This window comes from Solea solea, chromosome 2 (assembly GCF_958295425.1).
Source record: "Solea solea chromosome 2, fSolSol10.1, whole genome shotgun sequence".
NCBI classification, from domain to species: Eukaryota; Metazoa; Chordata; class Actinopteri; order Pleuronectiformes; family Soleidae; genus Solea; species Solea solea.
In genome coordinates, this window is record NC_081135.1 from 37,817,082 (window position 1) to 37,841,389 (window position 24,308).

At 39.7% G+C, this 24,308-nt stretch overlaps 1 protein-coding gene across 4 annotated transcripts; it reads right to left on the reverse strand.

The window, feature by feature from the left end:
- Positions 1-868: 868 nt before the first annotated feature.
- cacnb4a (calcium channel, voltage-dependent, beta 4a subunit) lies at positions 869-24,030 on the reverse strand. Of its 4 annotated transcripts, XM_058623435.1 has the most exons (14): positions 23,424-24,030; positions 22,142-22,225; positions 9,508-9,627; positions 9,119-9,241; positions 8,439-8,566; positions 7,498-7,577; positions 7,335-7,354; positions 6,486-6,566; positions 6,003-6,061; positions 5,820-5,929; positions 5,572-5,723; positions 4,690-4,785; positions 3,923-4,099; positions 869-3,032 (listed from the first exon to the last, which is right to left on the reverse strand). In XM_058623435.1, exons 1-14 carry the CDS (start codon positions 23,484-23,486, stop codon positions 2,757-2,759), a joined length of 1,569 nt encoding a protein of 522 aa, XP_058479418.1. In that variant the 5' UTR covers positions 23,487-24,030; the 3' UTR covers positions 869-2,756. The 4 variants fall into 4 exon arrangements, with proteins under 4 accessions (XP_058479418.1, XP_058479419.1, XP_058479422.1 ...); XM_058623436.1 differs by lacking the exons at positions 22,142-22,225; positions 23,424-24,030 and adding an exon at positions 17,381-17,811; XM_058623439.1 differs by lacking the exons at positions 9,119-9,241; positions 9,508-9,627; positions 22,142-22,225; positions 23,424-24,030 and adding an exon at positions 9,012-9,079.
- Between the last annotated feature and the right edge of the window lie 278 nt (positions 24,031-24,308).

Genomic DNA, 24,308 nt, shown 5'->3' on the forward strand with positions numbered 1-24,308 from the left:
TTACAACGGCAGCAGCAACAGCATCATCAGTGCTGCGACAGTGGACTGCTTTACTGTAACTTTATTAAAAATTATCAATACAAATATTTGTTTTCCTTTAAAATGTAAGATTTATAAGAGAAAAAGTAAATGGAAAAAGACTCAATATGGGATGTTTTTATTATTTTTGAGAAAAATATCATGAAAAACGACTGGTTTCCTCTCTCATGAAAACTTTATATGCAATTTTATATTTATTTTGACCAAAAATATATGGAAGGAGACTGTGTTCTTTGAAGATTGAAGTTTTATATGGAATGGTACATTTATTTTGAAGAAAGATTATGTGGAAAAGACTGTTTTCATCTAAGACTGAAGTTTGATATGCAATTTTATAGTTATTTTGACAAAAAATATGTGGAAAAAGAGTGTTTTCCTCTTATATTAAAGTTTTATATGACATGTTATATGATTCTCCAGAATAATGGTATGGAAAAAGATAGTTATCCTTTAAAATTGAAGATGTTTTGACATGGAAAAAAGTAACTGGTTCATTAAATATTGTTTTATATGTCATGTTGTATTTATTTTTTAATTTATGAAAAAAGGTAATATAGATAATATAGGTCTAATATTGAAAATGTCTGTACAATTTTATACTTATTTTGAGAAAAATTATATGGAAAGACTATTGAAATTTTTTAATGACATTTTTCTCATTGTGGTTGCATAACCAATAACTAGTCATGACCTAATGATCCACATAATATAATATATATGATTTTTCATTATTTTCTTGCTCATATGAACCAAATTCTTCACCTTTTAAGAAAAATATCAACACATATGAACAAATAAAAAACAAAAACAAAGAACAACAAATATCAAATATCAATACAACAGCATAAGGGCAGTTTATTTGTTTTTTAAAATGCACACAGACTTCATTCTCTCACAGGCAGTTTTTCAACATCTCTGACAACAAAAGCTACTGTAGTATGTGGCAGAGAAGAGCACGAGTTAAAAAAAAGAAAATAAATATTATTAGAGCAAAATATTAAATTACGAGACACACAAGGACACGACAGTTACTTTGTCTGATTTAAAAAAAACGCAGCAAAGTTCTGCCAAGTGCTTTTTTCTGATCGTTTATCACTGATTCTATGAAATTCTAAGAATGGAGGAATAACTAACCTTTCTCAGATCATTCATTTGACTGTTATTTACAAATGGAAGCCCTCAGTTTAAAGCAAGTCATTCCATAAAATCCACTTCCATTGTTCTTGTGAGCTCCTGATATTAAAGGGGCAGTTCAGGTTTTTTGAAGAGTTGTTTTATGAGGTTCTGAAACAAAACAAAAGGCCCTCACCTCATCAAATCTTCACAAAAATAGGTCTAAGATAAACTAAGAATATAATCACTGCTTTATCTCATTATTAGACAACCTATTATGACCATAAACTCATGTTTGTGTCTCTCTTTGTAAACCATTAACTCGCTGCACCAAACCCCATAGAGAAAAGCAACGTTTTTGACATCACTGCACACAGGAGTTGTCCATCCACGGCTGCCTCTGTCAGATGTTGAAACGTGTTGTTGAGTGAATTTCGGCGTTTAATAAACTTTGTTCAGATTTACCTCCGTGACACAAACTTATTAAAGGTGGCAGACGTAGACCGACAGCTACTGTGTACCTATGAGCTAAAAACACTCATTTTCTCTATGGGATTTGGTGTAAGAGAGCGAGCGTGCGGTTTACCTGTAAGAACACATTTTTTAAGGTGTTGAAGACTCAAGTAGAAGTAGATTTGAATAGTTTTGGTATAGTTTGAAGCTACTAATCATAGGTATGTGTTTATATGAGTTTAATCTTTTTTTGTAGCCTTAGAAAAGACTTTTACATGAACTTCAGGGATTTAGCATTTTTACTTAATGATAAACAACGTCTTTTCTTGTATGCAAAGGCCACGAATTACATGCAACTTATTCTAAAATCAGCTTTTTTGTGTGTGTTCCCTCTGGGGAGTGGCTGTTTGTACCTCATACAATCACAATTCAAACAAACGAACCCTGAACTCTCACTTCAGTAGTTCATAACGACTCAAATATTGACATCTTTTTAACCAGTTTTTAAACAGATCCCCCGTCAGACGGGTGAGAACATAAACGCTACATCTGTCGCCAGCACACAACACAACACTCCTCCGTCTGGATTACGTCTCGTTCCTGAGCTTTGGAGCTTTGAAATGCGTGATTTTCATGTATTTATACTGAAAAATGACAAAGAAAGGATGCAGGTGAATGCACGCGCGGGGGGGGAGTTCCTGCAGAGGACACCAAGAGGGACGCCGGCCATTGTCAATGTCACTTTAAAGCAAATCTGTAAAACTCTTTCACGATATTATTAATAATAATAATAATAATAATAATAATAATAATAACACGCACACCAAAGGGGACAGTGGCTTCTATTCTGCTTCTACTCCGGCTTCTGGGTGCGTGCAGTCAGGCTCCAGAGGCTCCAGAGGCTCCAGAGGCTCCTGACGCCTGGCGCGAGCCCCGCCTGCATGCTACAGTAACACTACCTCACACACACGACCTCGTGCACTCACAAACCCTTGTGCTACATTCGCGTCCCCTTGTTCACATCGACGGAGTCTTTTGAGGGTTCAAATGTGTGTAGTTTGGCAGGAGTATGAGGAACTACACATGGATACGAGGTGGTCAAGAGTCCAGATGTGAGAACAGTTTCACAGAGTCAGTGGAGATCGTCGTGCTCAGAGCCGGTGCCTGGATTCCTGGCTGAAGCCGCCCGGCGATCCTCGGTTGCGGTGCGGCTTGTAAGAGTCCTGGTACGGGTCCTGGTACGGGTCCTGGTAGTCCTCCTCCACCAGAGGCGAGTGGTCCCGGCTGTGCTGTGAGCCCGACGACAGGCGGTTGCGGTTCTTGCGCGCGCGCTCATTGTGGTAGTTCTCGTCGGCCGGCATCAAGCTGCGGCGCTCCACGGGCGTGTGGTCGGTGGTCGTGTGGTTGCTGTTCCGGTTTCTCTGGGCCTGAGAGAATGAGAGACATGTTCAGATTCTATCAGTAGAGTTTGACCAGGAGATTCTTTGACCAGGAGATTCTTCTTTTCTATAGAAAAGCCGACATTTCAAATAGAAAATCCGACTTTTCGAGTAGAAAATCAGACTTTTCTATAGAAAAGCCGACATTTCAAATAGAAAATCCGACTTTCCAAATAAAAAATCCGACATTTCAAATAAAAAATCGGACTTTTCTATAGAAAAGCCGACATTTCAAATAGAAAATCCGACTTTCCAAATAAAAAATCCGACATTTCAAATAGAAAATCCGACTTTCCAAATAAAAAATCCGATAATTTCAAATAGAAAATCTGACTTTTCGAGAAGAAAATCTGACTTTTCAAATAGAAAATCTGACTTTTCAAATAGAAAATCTGACTTTTCGAGAAGAAAATCTGACTTTTCAAATAGAAAATCCGACATACTGTAGATGGAAAATGGAAAATAGTCTCCCAGTTTCCCCCTGAAGCCAACCAGAAAGTAAGAATATATTAAATAGCCACCAGGGGGCGACTCTCTTTTTGAATGAAGTTTCAGCTTCTACTCAACGTCAGTAAACATTGAATGGTGTCAACTCTTCTTCCAACGAATAAAATCAGAAGAAGAAGAGTTGGTATTATGGTCTGTATTTATACAGAGCTTTTCTAGTCTTGATGAGCTGCTTTAAACGACAGTTTTCACCCATTCACTCACTCACCCAGTCACTCACTCACTCGCTGCAACACGGGGTTAAGTGTCTTTGCCCAAGGACACATATCGACTTAGCAGAGCCAGGAATTGAACCCACAACCTTTACAGTTGAAAGACGACAGGCCGTACCACTGAGAATACTTTTACTTGTAAGACGTAAGCCTGTGCACCTGAATGGCGGCAGGATACGGAGACAGCGCGGTGGAGCCCAGATTGCGCCCGAGCAGCGGGTTGAGCGGCGGGCTGAGTGACGTGTGCGTGGCGCGCCAGTACGCCTCCAGATACTCTGCCAGATGTTCGCAGGCGTCTTCCAGCTGGTTCTCGTCCAGAATGATGTCAAACATCTCCTGAGGTTGGACAGGGAGACAGACAGGTGAACGTGACGCTGCATCTGTTCACTTTCCACAAACTTTTCCACATTCATGGTTGATGTGTGAAACTTTTCTCCTCAGCTCGCTCCTCCCTTTCCCATGCGTTCTTTATTCTCCTTCTTTATTTGCTTAGAAAATCTGAATTCTGACATCAGAGCAGGGAGTGACATCACCTCTGAGTTGGTCACTGATGATCAGTTGAGTCATCAGATAAAAACGTAAACAATCGAGTCGAAAATCTGACTTTTCAAGTAGAAAATCCAACATCTGAGTAGAAATCCACCCATTTTGAGTATTTCGAGTAGCAATACCAACATTTTTCCAGTAAAAAATTCGATATTTCCATAGAAAATCCGACATTTTGAGTAGAAAATGCAACATTTCGACTTCCGACTATAACTGGAACGTGTCTGCTTTCGAGGTGCAAAACATGTCCTTTCCTAAAGTAGAACTATTCCGAGGTGAATGTTACTTATAAAACATACTTATATGGTGGTACATTCAGTTTCTTGCTAAAAATGTTAGACGCTGGACCTTTAAAAGTTGTAAAAGTGAGTTCTACTCACAGAAGGACACTGTGACAGTTTCTCAGCAGCAACGAGCTGCACATTCAAGTGTTTGCTCTGAGATTTCCCTCTGGATTTGATCAGCCGCTGCAGAACCTGAGGGAAGAAAACATGAAGATGGATCAAAGACTGACTCAGGCCAGACAGGCCTCGTGATCAGCGTCTCCACTCACACACGCATGACAAAGACTCTCACAACATCACATCCTGAGAATCAAAATCAAGCTCGTAATGACACGCTGACTGTCGTTTTTCCAACTTTACACTTTGTAATTTACATAAAATTCAAATAAAACTTAATCTACGTTGGACATATTTCATACCAAGGTAGAAACTGAAGCTTTGACACTTAAAAACAGAAAAATCTACACGATCACAAGTGAACACAGACTTAAGAACATGTTTTTCCGCCTGTAAACTAAAGCTTGTGTCGCTTTGTAAAGCGCTCACTCTCCCACACCAAACCTCATAGAGGAAATCAGTGATTTTACATCACAGCTCACAGGAGCTGTTGATCCACTGCTGCCTCCATCAGTTAAGTTCAAAGTGTTCTTCTGTGACTTCTGTGCATAAAATCACAAACTCACCACACGTGTCAGCAGTGGAGCAGCAGCTCCTGTGTTCTGTGGGGTTAAAATTGATGTTTTTTTCAGTGGAGTTTGATGCAGGAGAGCGAGTGGTTTTGAGAAAGTGACGCAAACTTCAGTTTCCTGTTAAAAGAGGCTCTTTCACAATAAGGCAAAGCTGTGAACATGTTGTGATGATGGCGCACGGATAAGCTGGAGAGGATTTTTGATCGTCTCCAGTCTCCACCGTGTTTTCCCTGAGCTTGTTCCGTGGCACAGGGATCAGTATTCAGTGAGACGTGACCTTGGACCTTACCTTTGGTGAGGACACTTTGACGTGGACGATAATGGGGGCTAACGAGGTCTTGATGAGCTGTGCAGGATGGTTGATGGTGTCTGCGTCCAGCACCACCAGCTGCAGAGACCGGGCCAGCTCAAAGATCCTCTCGATCTCGCTCTGCACCTCCGCTGCGACGGACAAGACGACAACGAACAGCGACGAACACGAGATTTAATGATCGTTTTGATAAAATGACACAGAGGAGAGACATGCACGCCATTTACCGAGGCTGGAGCGCGTGTTGGATCTCTCAATGATGGCCCTCTTACTGGGGTTGTTCAGTACTGACCTCTTGGCCAGCGATATGTCAGCGGTGACCCTGGTGATGGAGATCCTGCGACAAACATAAACACGTCATAAATGCACGTCAATCATCTCCTCAGCATAAAAACTCAGACGCTGCTTACCTCCCATCAAACTTGTGCTTCAGGAAGTCGAAGAGTGCTTTCTGCATCATGTCCGTCACCTGCAAGGAGGACGGACATGATGAGGACGAGAAGAAGAAGGGGAAGATGAAGAAGAAGGGGAAGAGGAGCGTGTGTAGATCAGGCTTTTTTTTTATCTCCTTCTAAAAAGCTTTGGTGTGGTGCAAATTATTCTCTGATTCTAATTTCAAACAGGGCTTCACATCTCCAGACTGGAGCAGTTTACCCAGAAGGGTGTTACCATGGCAACGCCAGAACGGGGAGGCAAGGGCTGTGATTCCATGACAACTGACTCCCACCTCCTCCTCTTTTAATGTTTGTCCTGAGGCTCCAGTAGTAACTGATGAAGGCATGAGTCAGCGCGGCCAATAATAATAATAATAATAATAATGAGAACAATAATAATAATAATAATAACTATAATAATAATAATGATTTGTAGTGTGAGTTTGTCTCATGTCTCACCTCATAACCTTTCAGAGACGGACCCACCAGGACGACCGGCCTCATGGAGGGAACCACGTCGTAGGGAGGGACGTGTTCAGTCTGCAGGGATAAAAAAACATTTATATATAATATATACATACTGTACATACATGTATCCTGAAGTCTCCGCCTCCAAAAACCTCATAAACATAACTTTAGTGACATTTAAACTTAATGATGTTCTATGTACAGTTTAAGTTACAACAGAGCAAGACTACGTGATTTTTACTGTGTTTTAGTGCGATATTTATCTTATGTGTCGTTTGTGTTTTTACTGCAGTATGACGTAACAAATATTGTATCATATCACACGGTTTTGTATTGAATCATTTTTATACTGCACTGTATTTTATCACATTGTATTTTACCACATATATCACACAACAGTGTTTTATTGGATCGTATCGTACTATATTTTATCGCATAACACTGTATGGTAAAGTATGGTATCCTATTGTATCGTATCATATTGTATCGTAAAGTATCATATTGTACTGTAGCACAAAATATCGTATTGTATCGTAAAGTATCGTATTGTATTGAATTGTATCGTAAAGTATCGTATCGCAACGTATTGTATTGTATCGTAAAGTATCTTATCGTATTGTACCATAGCTTATCGCATAAAACTGTATCGTGTCGTATCATATTGTATCATTTTTTATTGTAATTTTATTATCTAATTTTGTATCATATTACATTGTATCTCATTGCATAACACCGTATCTTTTATAAACTGTGGCCTCCACGACTTTGATTAATAGCAGGAGTTAAAATAGTTCCAAGTTATTTTTGACCCAGAAGACAAATGTGATTTATCACACTCACCACTTTCTGCTTCTGCTTTCCTGAAAGAAACCGAGAAAAGTCTGAGTGAGCACGTGCTGCGTCCTCACCTGAGATTATCTTTAGATGCTTTAAATACAGTCAATCCCACTCACACACAGAGCAGACCACAGATTAATGAACATCACTGTGACGCGTGACAAACCTGCAGAGTTGGGGTTGGGCTTGAACGTTCCCGACACCATTTCCCCGAGACTGGAGGAGGAATTCCCGCTAGCTTTATTACTGCAGAGATGACATAGGAAGGTGTGAGAAGATGAAACCAGAGGGTGGCGCTCTTTTAACCTGGCTACATCACCATAGCAACGTAGGCCTTATATACACAAAAACAGAAGTTTCTTCATATGATCTTTTCCCCCTTTTTCGTCCGTAAACACGGCATGTTTTCAAAAAAAATCCCCCGAAACAACTCTTAACGCTGCAGTAACTATGCCAGGCCTGTGTGTGCTGCTGTAACGCCGAGAGAGAGAACACCATAAGAGAAGCAGTAGCCTCAGAGAAACCAGACAATATTTGTTCCACGTCGATCCAAAGCTCATTTGATTGAACTCAGAGTTTCAGCTTGAAATCTGCCATAAAAAGCACCAGACTTTCACTAAATCAGCCTGAATAGACACAAAAGAAACAGTGTGGACTGAGGAACCTTCAGAAAAGCAGCAGCTTCTTCTTCTTCTGTGCGTTTGAATGGAGAAACCGTGTTTGAAGGAGCTTTGAAAGGATGTTGAAGAGAAGAAAGAAGGAAAGAACAACCTTGACTTCACAAACCCACGCAGACACGAGGAGAACGTACGTCCAGAAGGACAACTTCCATCTGCGTTTTAAGAACTTCAAACTGTAGGGGGCAGCATTGCACCTCGTAGTGCACAGCGTGCCAGAACTTCTCCATCTGTGGCCTGGAACCAGTCACACCTCTGAGAGCTTGGACCAAACATCACACCTCCGTCTTTCATCCACCTGACTTCCTCTCCATCTGTTCTTCAACACTTCCCCCCCAAAAACCCTCCTCCATCCTCCATCCTTCATCCTCCATCCAACACTCTGTTATCTTATTTAATCCAAGTGTTCTCTGCCCAGATCTTCACTCACCCGGGGAAGCGTCCTCTCTTCTGCTCCTGCTGCACTCGGATGTTCTCCAGCTTTAAAGGACTCGGGATGAAGCCGATGTCACAGCCTTCCTTCACCAGGCGGCCGATCCACCAGTCGTTGTTGTACTTCTACAAAAACAGGAAGGAATGAGTTCTGTGAATGTTCTGAAGGTTTCTACCAGACTTCTGCAGCACTCAGGAAATAAACAAAAGAATAAATATTATATCGAAATTATGAGAAAAAAGGTCGAATTTTTAGATAAAAACTCGAAATTATGAGATAAAAAAACCACTGATGACGTCACAGAATCTCATTAGATTTGAGCAAAATACATTTAAAACTGATTTTGTAAATAAAAGTCAGAAGTTAAAGCTCATTTTTCCATCAACTTCCATTGAAATGGACCTCGCCCCCTGGTGGTCATCCACTATATTCTTACTTCTAGGTTGGCTTCAGTAGGAAACTGAAAGATCATGAAGATCAAACAGAGGCACAGAAAAATAACAGCAACACGTGAAAGAAGAGAAAATCTAATTTTTAGAACAACAACTGCTAATTTAGAACAATATTCACCCTGTAATCTACATAGAATAATCTGATAAAGAAGACGTTGTCGTTGTTGTTGTTGTTCTTCGTCTTCTTCTCCGTCTTTTTCTCTCTTTGAAAAGACTGAATCTCACCTCTTTGATGTGCAGGAAGTCCTTGGCATCAAAGGAGACGGCGGTGCCGGCCACAGGGACGTCCTCGTCCAGCGCTCCACAGTAGCTGACGTTTGTCCTCACGGCAAACGCCACCGCTTTAGTCTGGAAAACACAAAACAGGGAGAGAGACTAAAATAAAGGATTCTCTTATCTTTTACCTCGTTTTCTACCTAAACACACCTGTGATGTTCATTCCACGTCTTTGACTCTCACTCCCATGTGAACCACACCTGCAGTGACCAGTCTTAGCCACTGGAGGGCACACTACCATTTATTTTTTCACAGTTTAACCCTCTTATGAGCATTGATTTAGATGATATGGCTGCCGTAAGCCTGAAAAGAACAAAAACAACAAAACACTGACTGACCTTTGCCCTCTCGAGCTGAACAGTGGCCTGCTGCTCCTTCTCTTGCCGGCCGCCCTCCTTCTCCTCCTCCAGGGACACATCTGAGTCTGACGGTCGGCTTGTGTACGAATCAGCTGAGCCCTGGAGAGTGGCAGAGGGACGCACAGGGACACACAGAGACACACAGAGACACAGAGGGACACAGAGGGACGTCAAAATATTAATAATAAATGTCAGAGATTAAACTTTAAATCAAAGATACACATGATCCACCATTATCCACACTTCCTGTAATTGAAAATATGGGATGCCAACAGGGAGCGAAGTGGACCCGCATCACTTGTTGACATGTCAGGAAAGACATGTTCGTTATCTTGTCTCCTATATGGAGGGCCCAAAAGTGGGCTGTGAGCCTCAGGTTTTACTCCCCCTCCTCTGTTTTTCCAGTCACACACACACACACACACACTCTGTTGCTCTTTTTTCAGTGCGTGTGATAAAATGAGACGTTGCTGCTCGGTGACAGAAAATCACTTCCTCCCTCTACAGCTGAGTAATCGCCACATGAGCACGAACGTCGTCGAGCAGGTACAGTGTCACAGTGTCACAGTGTCTGTGAAGTGTACACATGAGTGTCTGTGAAGTGTACACATGAGTCTCTGCTGCAGAACCCTGTCACCGGGCAGTCAATGAGATGAAGGAGTGAATGATGACACCGCTGCTGCTGCTGACACCGACCGTCTTCATGATTCATCGTCCCCGCGGTGTCACTAACCCGCCCGTGCACAGTCATTTGTGAAGCTATCTGTTTGCCGCCGCGTCTCCGTCCATCTGTCATCATGTCCAAACGTGTCTCTGTGTGTCATATTTTTCATCTTTTACACGGATATAAAAAAAAACAGATAATAGTGTAGATAATGCAGTGAACCAAACTGAGATTTACTACAGATGATACAGATTATTCTCACACGGACCCCTTTAAACTGACAGGTATTAGGGCCCGAAATTTGTCACGGAGGTTGGGTAGCGAAAAATGTGATAGTGGCACAGGGCACAAACCCCGTTTGTAGCCCCGGGGCTCTATAGCGCCCCCAAAAGTCGGGTCATGGTCAGACAAAAGTGGATGGATCGGGACGAAATTTGGCGTGTGTGTCGGGCTTACTCAGAAATTTCTTGAGTCATTTTTTGGGAATTTTTTGACGAAAGAAAAAGTGGCCAAAATTGTGTTAAATTCTAATTTTTTGTCTAAGTCGCACATAGTCGTTCCGATTTTAACCAAACTTGGTACACTTGTTGCTCTCATGATTCCAAACAAATTTCCAATGTACTTCCATTGGCTCCGCCCACCCAGAAGTCGGCCATTTTGGAAAAACAAAAAAGGGGTTGTCTACTTATTTGAACAAACGCATCCGAGCACGTTTGAGCTAGCCGTGTCAAACTCGGTCCATGTGTTCTAGACACGTTAATGATTAAAAGTTACCAAAACATTTTCTCTACGACAAAAGTTAACATTAAAATTCCACTTTTTGAAAGCTTTAGCATAAACAAAATGACATGAAATTTCGTTGGATATGACGAGTCATATGACGAGTCATTTTATATTTAATTTGGTTTTTCTTTTCTTCATTGTATGTAATTTATTATTTGCCAGTTTTTAAGGTGCTTTTTATGCCCTTTGTTACCGTCAGACATCACATGACTTATATACCTGACACACCCCACAACCTGCAGTGAAACACAAACACGAGCCAGCTTCACAAACAGTCAGACAAACCTACATCCATGTTCCTTTGACAGCACAATAACGTAATGTTGACAGTGCGGCAGGTGATGTCGCGTCGTCCTTGTGTCAGTAAATAACGGCACTGAGCTCAGGAGATCATGTTACATAGAGTATGTACACGTGTGTGTGTGTCTGTGTGTGTGTGTGTGTAGACACTGATCTCACACACAACAACACTGCCTTTAAAGTGAATGCCACAGTTTCTGTGAACCAGCCTGGACCAGGATCTCACTGAAAACAAGGCCAACACTCACTTCATAAAATCTACACTTGATTAAGTCTACTTGTTGATTCTCTCTATGGAGTTTGGTGCGGGAGAGTGAGCGATTTACAAACTTCCAGTTTCATTATCATATTTATACAGTAAAATAAAAGTTTTAACAGTGTTTTGCCTTTTTTTCTACAGTAATATGTGAAGTTCTTCAGCAGAGTCTGACTTTTGGTCACAAATTAAATCAGTTAATTTAGCAGAATCTATTCATTAGCACCAGGGAAATTAAACTCCTGACTGAAGCAGTTTCTGCTCGTCACTTTTTCTTTGTCCTGCAGATTCAGCCAAACGCGATCGAGGGAAAAAAACTAAACAAAAAAAAAACCTGGGCCTCAGCACAAACGTGTGTGTGGAGCAGATGACGGCTCAGTGTGTGTCCACACACACACACACACACACACACACACACACACACACACACACACACACACACACACACACAGGCTACATATGATCCGCTTCATTTGTCGCATGTGAACATTTCATTAAAGAGCAGAACATGAACGATGAGCTTTGTTTGTTACAGCAAGTACAAAAACATACTTTTATAAATAAAGAAAAACACATTATTATATATAAATATATAAAAGTATATAAAATCATCCTGTTTATTAAGGCTTTACAAACGCATAGAATAGCATCACAACATTTGTAATAAATAATAAATAGAATCTCGCCCCCCCCCCCATTCAAAAGCCCATAGAGAAAATCAGCAATTTTACTACTTTTACTTTACTTTACTTTACTTTATTGCGATTATTTTCTTTCGACTTCTCTCTCTCTCACTCTAGAGCAGGGGTGTCAAACATACGGCTTAGGGGTGTCAAACGTACGGCTCGTGGGCCTGAATCGGCCCTCTGGAGGGTCAAATCTGGCCCTCAGGATAAATTTGTTTACATAGTAAATTTAGGCATAAAATGTTGTTGAAATTGTATTTATTTTTCTCAGGTTGTTCATAATATGTTCTGTCAAAAGAATTTTTACTTCATTTAATGTGAAACAAAGGGAAAGATTTGGAGTCCTCGTTGTTTAAAGGTTTTTATGCTATTATTTTACTGAATTTACCCCTAAACTAATGGGTTTTGCAGAGATTATTAATCCAAGCTTTGGGATGAACTAGGAGACTAGGATTACACTAAAATATGACGCTCAACTCAGAGGGTCCAATCAACCCAATCTATTTAAGGGGGGGCAATGGGAACTTTGCTTAAAAGCACTAAAGGCCACTGACTTATTGAGATTTGAACCGAGGACCCTCCACTTACAAGCCGCCTTGTACCCATGACCTGCTCTTATAGTATTTTTAATGTTGTATCACTTCAATTTCATCATATACTGTATATATTACGTGTTTTACTTTTTAAATTAGCCTGTGAAGCTAAAAACATGTGTGGATGAAATTGAATGAAATCCACTCACAGTGTAAAGCTCACAGGAGGAGGAGGAGGAGGAGGAAACATGCTTACCAAGGTTTGTTTGACATGATGACTAACACATGATGTATGGCTTTTAAAATTGTGCCGCGCTCATCACTTTCCTCTGCAGACAAACGCCCGCGTTCAGCAGAAACAGATGTTGTTGTGTTTTTATTCCACGATGGCGATCGTGTTTATAACGTCTGTTCTCTCATTAAGAACATGAAACGTATAATATAAACATGGCAAAACATTGATACAGTAAAATATCGCAATATTCTGTGATGCCATATTATGTCGCATGCATCGATGTTTTTAGCGTATTATTTTTTTGCTGCACATGGCACCATCTAGTGGACTGAATTTTCTTTTTCTTTTTCTTTTATGCTAATCAGCAAAAAGTCTCACTCTCAATAGAGCTGTTGTGTGAGTTTATCACAATAAATCGGTATTTTGCAATATCATGATAATATCGCATCGTGGTGTCTCCTGCGATTTGCGCTCTGTTTTTCTGTTAAATTTCTGGGTAAAAATGAAAGAATTGTAAAGTTTGTAAATCAAAGTCAAGTATTTAAATGGACATGTTGTTGTCCTGCTGCTGTGAGTCTAACGTCAGGAGCATTTACCACATGATTTCTAGTGAAAGGGGGAGGGAGAAGGTCCTATTGCATATCAATAATTCAATGAAAATAAATGTGTGAGTGTGTGTGCAGCAGAGGATTTGACGTTCAGTGAGTGTGAGAGGGTGAACAGTGAGGATTAATGCGAGTGTCCGCAGCTTCCAGGCTCCTCTGCTAACGATCCACCCAGAGCCCGGGGAGTCTTTCCATCTTTACACCGTACAAACAACTCTTATTTACTGCCTCATTACAAATGAAATCTATAACTGGAGAAGTGTGTGTGTGTGTGTGTGTGTGTGTGTCACTAAACACATGAGCACCTGATTTACTCACAATAATAAAAAATTAATTCAGATCTTTCTTTCTTTTCAAAAACTTGTGTTATGTTTTGTAGATTGGATTTGAATAGAATGAAAAATATAATAACAAATATATAATATATTTTATTAGAAGAATATTTTATTATTTAGGTAGCTAGCTTGTTAGTTGGTTAGCTAGCTAAATCGTTAGCTAGCTAGTTTTGAAAAAGTGATCTGCTTCTGAAAAACAGGATTTGTTCTATGCATGTTTTTTAACGTTATAAAGTAAAAACTGATAGAATTAAAAATATCATTAAAACGTGTATGTTATTTATAACAATTGTCTTATTTAGCTTGCTAGTTAGTAAGCTGTTTAGTAAGATAGCTTGCTGGCTAAATCGCTCGTTGGTTAGCTTCTTAGTTGGTTAGCTAGCTAAAGTGTTGTTTATTTAGCTTGCCAGTTAGCTAACAAGGAATTTAACTAGCTAGCTTTGAAAAAGAGAGAAACTTAGTTGGACTGCGATAAAGAACTTCAAACTGTGGAGGGAAGCATTACAACGCTAGGTGTACAACCTGCTGGAAATGAATATAATTGTTGGAAGAAGCTAGCTCGTTATTAGTGTGTGGATTAGTGAGTGAGTTAGTTAGTTAATTAGTTAGTTAGTGAGTTAGTTAGTGAGTACATTCATTAAGAAAGTTTGTAAGAGGCAGAAAATGTCCAATGCTGGAAACAGCAACCATTCCAAGATTCAAAAATATCATTTTTTACATATTTTAATGACACACACAGTGAGTGAGTGAGTGAGTGAGTGAGGTAGTTAATAGATCAATTTATACAAACGTGTGGCCAAAAAATGTCCAACTAAACATTAAATCATATATGAAATTGTCTTTGTATGACTTGCTAACGTTAGTTTGTGTGAAGTGCAAAAACAAAAAATGGCATTTGGAACAAGTTGGAAACAGTAACTGTTCAAAAACCTTATTTTACTAATTTAATCTCCCACAGTCTCACACATAGACAGACACAGAGACAGACACACACACACACAGACAGACACAGTGAGTTGTTTATGTGGTGATTATCTGCGAGTGTCAAGTGTCCAGTCTTGACTCTGTCGTGTCACACTCGTGTCTTATCTGTCCAGACGCCAGAGCTTGGTCGTCTGTCTGTCCTCTCATCTCCATCTGTCCTCGTCCTCTGACCTGCACTCTTATCAGAGGACGGGATAAAAGTCTAAAAGCAGTCGTGTCTCTATTTTCACTATGTCCACCGGGAATCCATTATCTCTGTCACACTTAAAGCCACTGGAGATTGTTAAATATGTTTGTTTGTTCTCGTGTCGCCCGGTGACACTCAAGTTTTTCCCAGTTTTCCATCCAACCAAAGGAAATCAGCACAAATAGAAGACATGTGACTTCCTTAAACGTCCTCACGTTCACACATCAATCACAATCTGGGATTTTCATGAAGAAACGTATCAAAATGATGAAGATTTATTGGTGGAGTTACATGTGTACTCCACCAACAGATTCTGGCTCAGTGGGATTCCCTCCCTCTCTTCCTCCCTCCCTCCCTCCTCCTCCTTCCTTCCTTCCTTCCTTCACACTGTAGAAGCAGCAGCTTCTACATCTATTGATTTTTTCTCTGCCACTTTGACCCATTTTTATCCAATGGCTGCTCGTCAATAATCACATTTGCGTCTCTGTGACAGAGACAGTGTGTGTGTGTGTGTGTGTGTGGGATCATTTATCAACAGTACAGTCAACTGCAGAGTTTACTGTTACGATACGATCATAAAAACATACGTGGATGGACAGATATTGCAATGTGATACGATCATAACTGGACATATCGTTTATGCATAAAAAAAAAAAAGCTAGATTTTTAGGGCAGCAGAATTTTCCTGCCCTACATGACATTTTTGTAACGTCAATAACATTATAACAATCATTTGTAACACAATTGTTGTGCAGCAGTACCAGGTTCACGTAACGTTACACCGCCCAGTTACACTTTTGTAAGTACAGTAAAATGGTAACATTTTAGCATCTTTTGGTAACATCACAAAATCTTGTAAAAAAAACATGTTTTTAAGTAGAATTGTTGTAACAGTACTAAAAAGGCTTATTATACATTATGTGTTAAGTGTTGTCCTGTAACTAATGTTTCTGTAAATTCAGCAACATGTTTTTGTAAATTTTTTATAAGTTTTGTAAATGGTTAGGTAAAATTACATTGTGTAACATGTTACTGTAACTTTGTGGGATTTTTTTTTGGTTTTACCAATTATTTTTGTTCCTTTAGTTGCAGGTTTTTATAAAATATTAAACGATTTTTTGGGGTTTGACGATATGTAAAAAGGTTTTGTATCATTACACTGTGTCACATATTTCAATAACTTTACAATATTTGTGAAAATGTTTGGTAACACAATTAATTAATTGTTGTAACAAGTTACAGTTCACGTAACGTAACACTGCTCACATACACTTTTGTGGGTACAGTAACATCAGTAAGATGTTTTTGTTTTTTAAATTTTAGCATTTTTACAAAATCTTGTAAAAAAAAATGTAAGTAAAATTGTTGTAACATTGTAACAACAACATCATTAAGTAACAGTTTTTGGTCCTGTAAGTTATGTTTCTGTACATTTTTTGTAAGATTGTTTTAGTAACTTTACAAGGTTTTTTGGTAACATTACGACATTTTTAAACATTTCCCTTGTAATGTTACAAGCGTTCTGTAATGCTATGGTGAAAGGAGTTTATCTATTTTCTCTGTAATCAAAAGTTTTCAGAAAACAGTCGCACAAATATACATTTTCTCAAAGTTGCTGAGGATTCTCATGACAGGAAACTTTCCTATCGTCACAATTCTGGTGTGTCGGAGGTTTTCTCTTCATCCAAACACAAATTTACTTGAAAAGTCAAACTCGCAGATTGGCCGCTAAAGCTTTCATATGAAGACAATCTAAACGTCTGTTTTAGGGGAAATTCTTTCAAAATATAGGGATTTTTTGGGATTTTGTCAAAAACGAAATATATTTTTCTTAATGAAAAGGAAAAGCACGATTTTTGGGGCGAGTAAATTTCACTCTAAATCTTTTCTAACACACATTTTACATCCATCAAATACTCAGTCTCTCTTTTTGGGATATTGCAAATATTGGTCTTTTTTTGGAGATTAATTTGTGCAGCAGCGCTGGTCAGAGGCAGAGGGAACGCGAGTGTTTTCTTCTCTTGTGGCGTTAAAGACGTCACAGCAGCAGCAGTAGCAGCAGCAGCAGCAGAGTCACACCACAGTGTGAGATCATTATCTGCCTTTTTTCTTCAGAAAATCGTCATGATGATGATGATAAAGTGTGAAGGCTACAAAGGAGGAAGATGCTGCTCATAAACTGAGCTTGAAGGAGCAGAAGATCAGATCAGAGCAGACACACACACACACATGCAGGAGAAAGTGTCTCCATGGAGACCACACTCACACTCACACACTCACTCACCGCCTCCGAGTCTTCGAATCCATGCAGGTACAAGTTATCGTACATGGAGGAGCGGGGGTTTCCCCAGAGCTGCTCTTCAAACGCAGCAGATCAAGATGTTCCAGAGAGGATGGATGAAGAAAAAGAGAGGAGGAGCAGCAGCAGCAGCAGGTTCTGCCCACATGAAGAAGCTCCAGAGCAGCAGGTGGACAATAGGAAGGAGGAGAAGAAGAAGAAGAAGGTGTGGTGGTGGTGTTGTGTTTCCCTGATTCTGCTGCTGCTGGTGCTGCTGCTGCTGAAGTGGAAGCTATTGCCCTGGAGTGGAGCGAGCACTGGGTCCCATCATCATCATCATGAGGAGGCGTCAGACTGCTTTGTCTCCAGAGGCAGAGCATCAGCATCAGCAGCAGAGCATCAGCAGCAGAGCATCAGCAGCAGAGCAGCATCAGCAGCAGAGCAGCATCAGCAGCAGAGCATCAGCAGCAGAGCAGCATCAGCAGCAGAGCATCAGCAGCAGCAGAGCATCAGCAGCAGAGCAGCATCAGCAGCAGAGCAGCATCAGCAGCAGAGCATCAGCAGCAGAGCAGCATCAGCAGCAGAGCAGCATCAGCAGCAGAGCATCAGCAGCAGAGCAGCATCAGCAGCAGAGCATCAGCAGCAGCAGAGCATCAGCAGCAGAGCAGCATCAGCAGCAGAGCAGCATCAGCAGCAGAGCATCAGCAGCAGAGCAGCATCAGCAGCAGAGCAGCATCAGCAGCAGAGCATCAGCAGCAGAGCATCAGCAGCAGAGCTGGCTTCATCTCATCTGCTGTGCAGGCTTCACCTCACAGCAGCCAATCTCGTCACTCAGTGCCGGCCCATGACAGAGGAGACACGCTGCCTGCTGATTGGCCGATGCAGGCTCCAGTCAGACAGTGACTGTGGGTGAGGATGAGGAGGAGGGGGGATGTGGACTCAGATCAGAGATCTGAGATCAGGTCTTTGATTTTAAATCTAAAAAATCTCCCACAATGACTCGATCACAGTGAATGTTTAGTTCAACAACATACAGTCCCAGTGATTTATTTTGAAGTGCCACAAGGGGGCACTGCATCTTCCTGGTCATTCCAGGACCTCCTGATTATTTTCTTATTTTACTTTGAAATGTTTACACACAAAAAAACTAAATGTGTACTTACGTATGTAGCACGATTATGATATTTGGCCAGTATTTGTTGGCATAAGATTTGTTTTTACATTAGTGGCTTGTTTTTGTACGAAAATAATATTTTTCATATAAGTTTTGGTTAATTACGATATTTTTGTTACGTCAGTTAGTGGCCTGTTTTTTTTTTTTACAATTTTTTTTAGTTCATAAATGTTTAGACTTTTGTAGATTTATAATGGAAATAAAGACGTATAGTTTGTTAATTGTGACGTTTTTGTCACATATTTTGTAAAAAATCACATTTTGTAACAGTTTTTTAATTCATGTTTTCTGTAACTTTACAACAGATGGTAAAAATGTTTTGCTTATGTCAGTTATGTTATTGTAACATTCAGTTTCGTTTGTGTCCATGAAATAGTTTTCATGTGTATGATTTTTGTATAACTTGAAGAACTAAAAAAGAATAAAAGGGAACATAAATAAAAGAATATATAAATTGTGGGCGTGGCCTCCTACAGAAAAAACAGCACGTGTCAAAAAATGTGGTTTAAAGCAGTTAAATGTACAATAATTTACACGAGGATCAAATCCAAGTGAACACTGTATTTGTTGCTGCTGCATGTCTTTGTTATAAAAGAAAGAACAACAGCGCCCTCTCCTGACCAACTGTGTTACAGCAGCTCCACCCCCCAAATACTGCTGTACATAACTACTGTAAATCATTGTCTTTATTTCAGTGAGGAAAAATCTAATCCTGTTTCCACTTTCAGAATTTAATTCTTATTTAAACCGAGTTTTAGGGAAATGAGTTGAGTCGGTTTTTGCAGGAAAGGTTGTTTTTAAAAAAAAGAAAAGAAAAGAAAATATGGTTCAAAGAAGAAGAAAAAAATGAGATAAGATAAAGAAAAAGAGGAAAAAAGGTGAATAAATGTAACATTCTTCATTTCAGGTCCATGAGATTGTCACGTGATAAAATGTATGAATATTAACACGATATTTGTTGTGTTTTGTCGCGTTAAAACGTCGCAGTGACGCCGGTTTCTGTTGTTGTTTTTGTTGAAGAAGCTAAATCTGAATTGTTTTAATTTAAGAGAATCAAAGTACATTTGAAATAACAATGTACAGTTTGAATATAAGTATAAATATTTATTACACTCACTGTATCACTGAAAATCAACCCATGTCATAATCCACGCTAATATTTCATATGCCTTTAAATGTGTATTATTGTTCTTTTATTAGTTTAGTGTGGAAATGTAAATCTATTTATTTGTAACGTGTAAAATGTATTTAAACATTTATTTAAAGGTATTCTCTAATGAATCATGTAAAGCTATAAATGTGTGATTGGTGCATTTATCCTGCAGAATAACTGCAGTGATGAGACAGAGAAATAAAAACGTGTTTTGTTGTTTTTTTACAGTGGAGCTGCAGATTTCCTGTTTGATCAACCTTCTGGGTTTGACCTGCAGCGATGAAGGGCAGCGGTTGCTATGGAAACGTGGAGGGGGGAAACAAAAGACGGCCCGGCCCCCCCACACTCTCCTCCTCACCTGATGACGACAACGACACAGATCACAGCGGAGGAGTTACAACGACGACAACGACGACAACAACGAGGTGTTTTCTTTCATTTCTTCTTCTGTCTGTTTCACCTCATGTTGTTGTTGTTGTTTTCTACTTCCTGTGAGTCACATGATTACTGAGTGACTTCAGACTTTACCAGGTCACAATTACTCTGCGGTAAAGTGACTGAAATAACAAAGTCATGAAAGAGTTTAAAGCTACAGTCAGTAACTTCTCTTTGTTTTTCATGTTACATTTATTTGCTGCTTCCTTCATGTGAAAACAGGCAAAACTATCAGAGGGGCATGTGTTGTTGTTTTTTGAGTACCTTAAGATTCCAAAATCTACTTAAACTTACAAAATCTACTTAAAATTCCAAAATCTACTTAAAATTCCAAATTCTACTTATCATTCCAAAATCTACTTAAAATATAAAAATCTACTTAAAATTAAAAAATGTACTTACAATTCCAAAATATCGTTCCAAAATCTACTTGCTTAACAACGGTGTGTTGTACAAAAATAAAAGACAGCTAAATGCAATTGCCTCGTGTCATGAGTCATGTTTCTCTCACCATGACTCAGCCTTTTTGACTTCAAACTGAAGTTTGGAAACCTCTCACTCTCCTGCACCAAACTCCATAGAGAACATCAGTGATTTTAGCTCCCGGGGAGCATTGGGCGACACAGGAGCTGCTGGTCCACTGCTGCCTCGTGTGGTCAGTTTGTGTCACTGAGGTAAAATGAAACAAAGATTTTCAAACACAGACGTGACAAAATAAACACATTTGAACTTAGTGATGGAGGCAGCAGTGGATCGACACCTCCTGTGTGCTGTGATGTGAAAATGGCTGATTTTCCCTCTGGGGTTTGGTGCGGGCAGACTGCGCTTTACAAACGTCCCTTAAGAGAGACATATTTTTAAATTACAATATAAACATCTGGCACCAGGACAAGGATAATAAATCACCATATTTATATTTAGTCCTATTTGTGTGTGACCTACATAGAAGAAGAGGAGGAAGAAGAAGAATGCAGCGGCAGCAGCAGCAGCTCAGGTGTGGTCATAAATCACCTGTGGTGATTAGATTTGACAGCTCGAGAAACCATTTACGACCTGATTCAGTTTGATTTGACGTTAGTGTATTTCCTGAGAGACGCGCGGTGTGAGCGGAAACTGTGGGAGGACACATGTGTGCGCGTGTGTGTGTGTGGGACGCAGGTAGCCAATGACAAAGTGTCCTTGTGCCTGTGCGTGGACTCTGTGGCCTCTCGGTTCCCTTGGTAACTTGTTATCACTTGGATGTCAAAGTCCAGTGTGTCGTGAATCACAGGAGGGAACTCACCCTCTCACAGTGGTACAGGTGGAGAAGAAGGATGAATAATACATGAGTGTGTGTGGCAGCAGAGCGGACTCCAGTCCCACTTTGATACAACAGAATAGAGAATAAAGAAAATCAAGGCCATTGATTCAGGAAACTCCAGCAACGCTTCTGCGCTGAAAACACAGTGAAGTGAAAACTTTGTGTTTTAGTCGTAAAGGATCAGAAACACTTGTTTCCTGTATTTCTGAACCTGTTATTATTGCACTTTCACTATATTTATCCTCATTTTTTTTACCCTGTACACTTTCTCCAGCTCTTTTTCAGCCTAATTTCATTGTTCAAGGTCTAACGTAGAGGTTCTCAAAGTCTGGGAAGGGGACCCACAAATGGGTTTGGGGTCTCCAAACATTTCCCCAACCTTCAAATTCAAAAATTCATGTCTGTGCCTTTTGAAAGAACATGCACAAAATTGAGATTTAATTCATTCCAAATCTGTGATGAATCAGAAGTTGTTTTGTTGTGTTTTTAAAGCTCTAGAGCAGCGGCTCTCAAACCTTTTATACCAAGAGATGAGTTGGATTTTCAGACACAGGAGCAGTTTGTAGCTCCTAGCTAGCTTTGCAAAGCTAGTTTTACGGTTAGCTTTACGACGCTAACTGTACAAAACGAGTTTTACAAAGCTACATTTTCAATTAGTTTATAAACTAGCTTTCCAAAGCTAGTTTCTCTAACGAGTGGACTCACCTGTCTGAGGATGAAGCTGGTGGAGGTGGTGCTGCCGTCAGACCTCTTCAGTCGACTGCGTCTGGAGTACGTCCCTCTGTTCGCCTGTGAAACCAAAAACCAACACAAATAAAGTTTATTTTCTTTATTTATGACCCCGTTATTATTGTACCTTCACAATATTTATCTGACTTTTTTTCTCTGGACACTTCCTCCAGCTCTTTTAAAGTCTAAAGTCTGGGTCAGGGACCCACAAATGACCTGCTTCTACGACCTTTAAAATAACATGCATAAAACCAAGATTTAACTGATTTGACAAGCATCTCTTTAGCAATTCAAAATAACTAGAACTTAAAGTGTAAAGATTGAAAATAAGTCGCTACAATTTTTATTGTTCATGGTTGTAACGCAGAGGTTCTCAAAGTCTGGGTCGAGGACCCACAAATGGGTCGCGGGTAATTTTTTTTGGGGTCCCCGAACACATTTCCAGAATTTTTCCCAACCTTCAAATACAAATGTATTTATTTTTCTACATTTCAAATAACATGCACAAAATTGAGATTGAGAATTGAACAAACAACTCTTTTCCAATTCACAATCATAATATCAGGTGTTTGTTGCTCTTGTCATGATTTAAGTTTGCCGTCAGGTTCTAGAAAGTTTGGGAAACGCTGGTCTGATGTAACGGTGATTTTTAAGCTGCTTTTGTGTTAGTAGATTTTAAATGATTGTCTTTTCTATGATAAAAAAGGACATTTACGTGTTTTATTGGTATTAAGTGACTTTTTAAAATATAATTTTTTATTCATATATATTCTCAATAATCAGTAAAATCAAAGAGTTTCTACATCAGCAGCTCGTCTTCTCCACGTTAACAAGATTAAATGCATTTAATAACTGCTGAGGAGATCTTTGCATTAAAAAGCAGTTGGACAAGTGTACCTAATAAAGTGGCCACTAAGTGAATAACAACATATTGTTTTTCTTTCTAATCTGTGAGAAAAGATATTTAAATCTATATATATATATATTTCAAAATAAGGCTTAAATAAGACGTTAATTCGCCTCAGAATGAAATAATAGTGTAATTTTTTCCCCTTTGCTTCAGCTCATTCATCATCAGAATGAAACTCCATCAGGAAATGTTTGAATAATTAAACACTATTTCATCCTCATTCTATATTCTGTCAGAAAGTGACTGATGAGGATGATGATAATGATGATGATGATGAGGATGAACAGAAGAGATCTTCTCTTTCTTTTGTTATTGGATTTGTTTTGGTGGTAAATGTTGTGTCGTTACCTGGAAGACGGGCTTCTGCAGCGCCTCTCCCGCCCCGTGTCTGGTGTAGATGTGTCGGGACATCTCGGCCAGTTCGTCGGTCCAGGGCGGAGGTTGCCTCTCGCTGTTGCTCCACTGGAGCTGGAGCTGCTTGTCCGGCAGCGGACAGTGAAGCGCCGGCTCCAGCTTTTCTCCGGAGGAGGAGGAAGAAGATGAAGATAATGAAGACTATTGCAGCAGCAGCAGCAGTGAAGTGTCCTCTTCTGTCTCTGCAGCAGATGATGAAGTCCGTCCACAAACTGCGATGCTGCTCCTCCTGAGTCCTGACCCTCCTCCTCCTCCTCTTCTTCTTCTTCTTCCATCACCACCACCACCACCACCACCATCATCATCATCATCACACGCAGGGCTCCTGAAGTGGTGATGCGTTCAATGACATCGCAGAGCTTCAGAATTCGCAGTGTCTGCACAACATTTGAGTCCAAAACTCAAAAGACTTGAGGCACCTTAAATAAAAAATACAGCAAAAACCTCCAGAGACTACGTCCAGATTCTGAAGATCCACATTAAACATAGAACATTGAAATTAACAACAGACAACATAAAAAAGTAACAATCCTCACCTTAAGTACAAAAAATGTCCACCCCTGAAAATATGCTATTAAAACGATTAAAACAAAGATTAACTGATGATTAAATGAATTGTTTTGACAAGTTCTCAGTATTTTCAGCTTCTTAAATGTGAATATGTTCGATTTTCTTTGCTATATATAGTAAATAAGTCACTTGTGGAGAAAAATAGACATTCAAGAACATCATTTTGGGGTTTTTGGAAAAAACAAGCAAATTTTTCTACTTTTCTTGACATTTTATGGACCAAATAAATAATTAATGCAGAAAGTTGCA

Coding starts and splice junctions, on each gene's coding strand:
- cacnb4a (XM_058623435.1), bottom strand. CDS start 23,486: ATGTCCCGACACATCTACACCAGACACGGGGCGGGAGAGGCGCTGCAG. Junction 9,628..22,141: donor CCAGCTTCATCCTCAGACAG/GTGAGTCCACTC, acceptor GCCACTCTCCAG/GGCTCAGCTGATTCGTACAC. Junction 5,930..6,002: donor AAGCACAAGTTTGATGGGAG/GTAAGCAGCGTC, acceptor TGTTTGTCGCAG/GATCTCCATCACCAGGGTCA.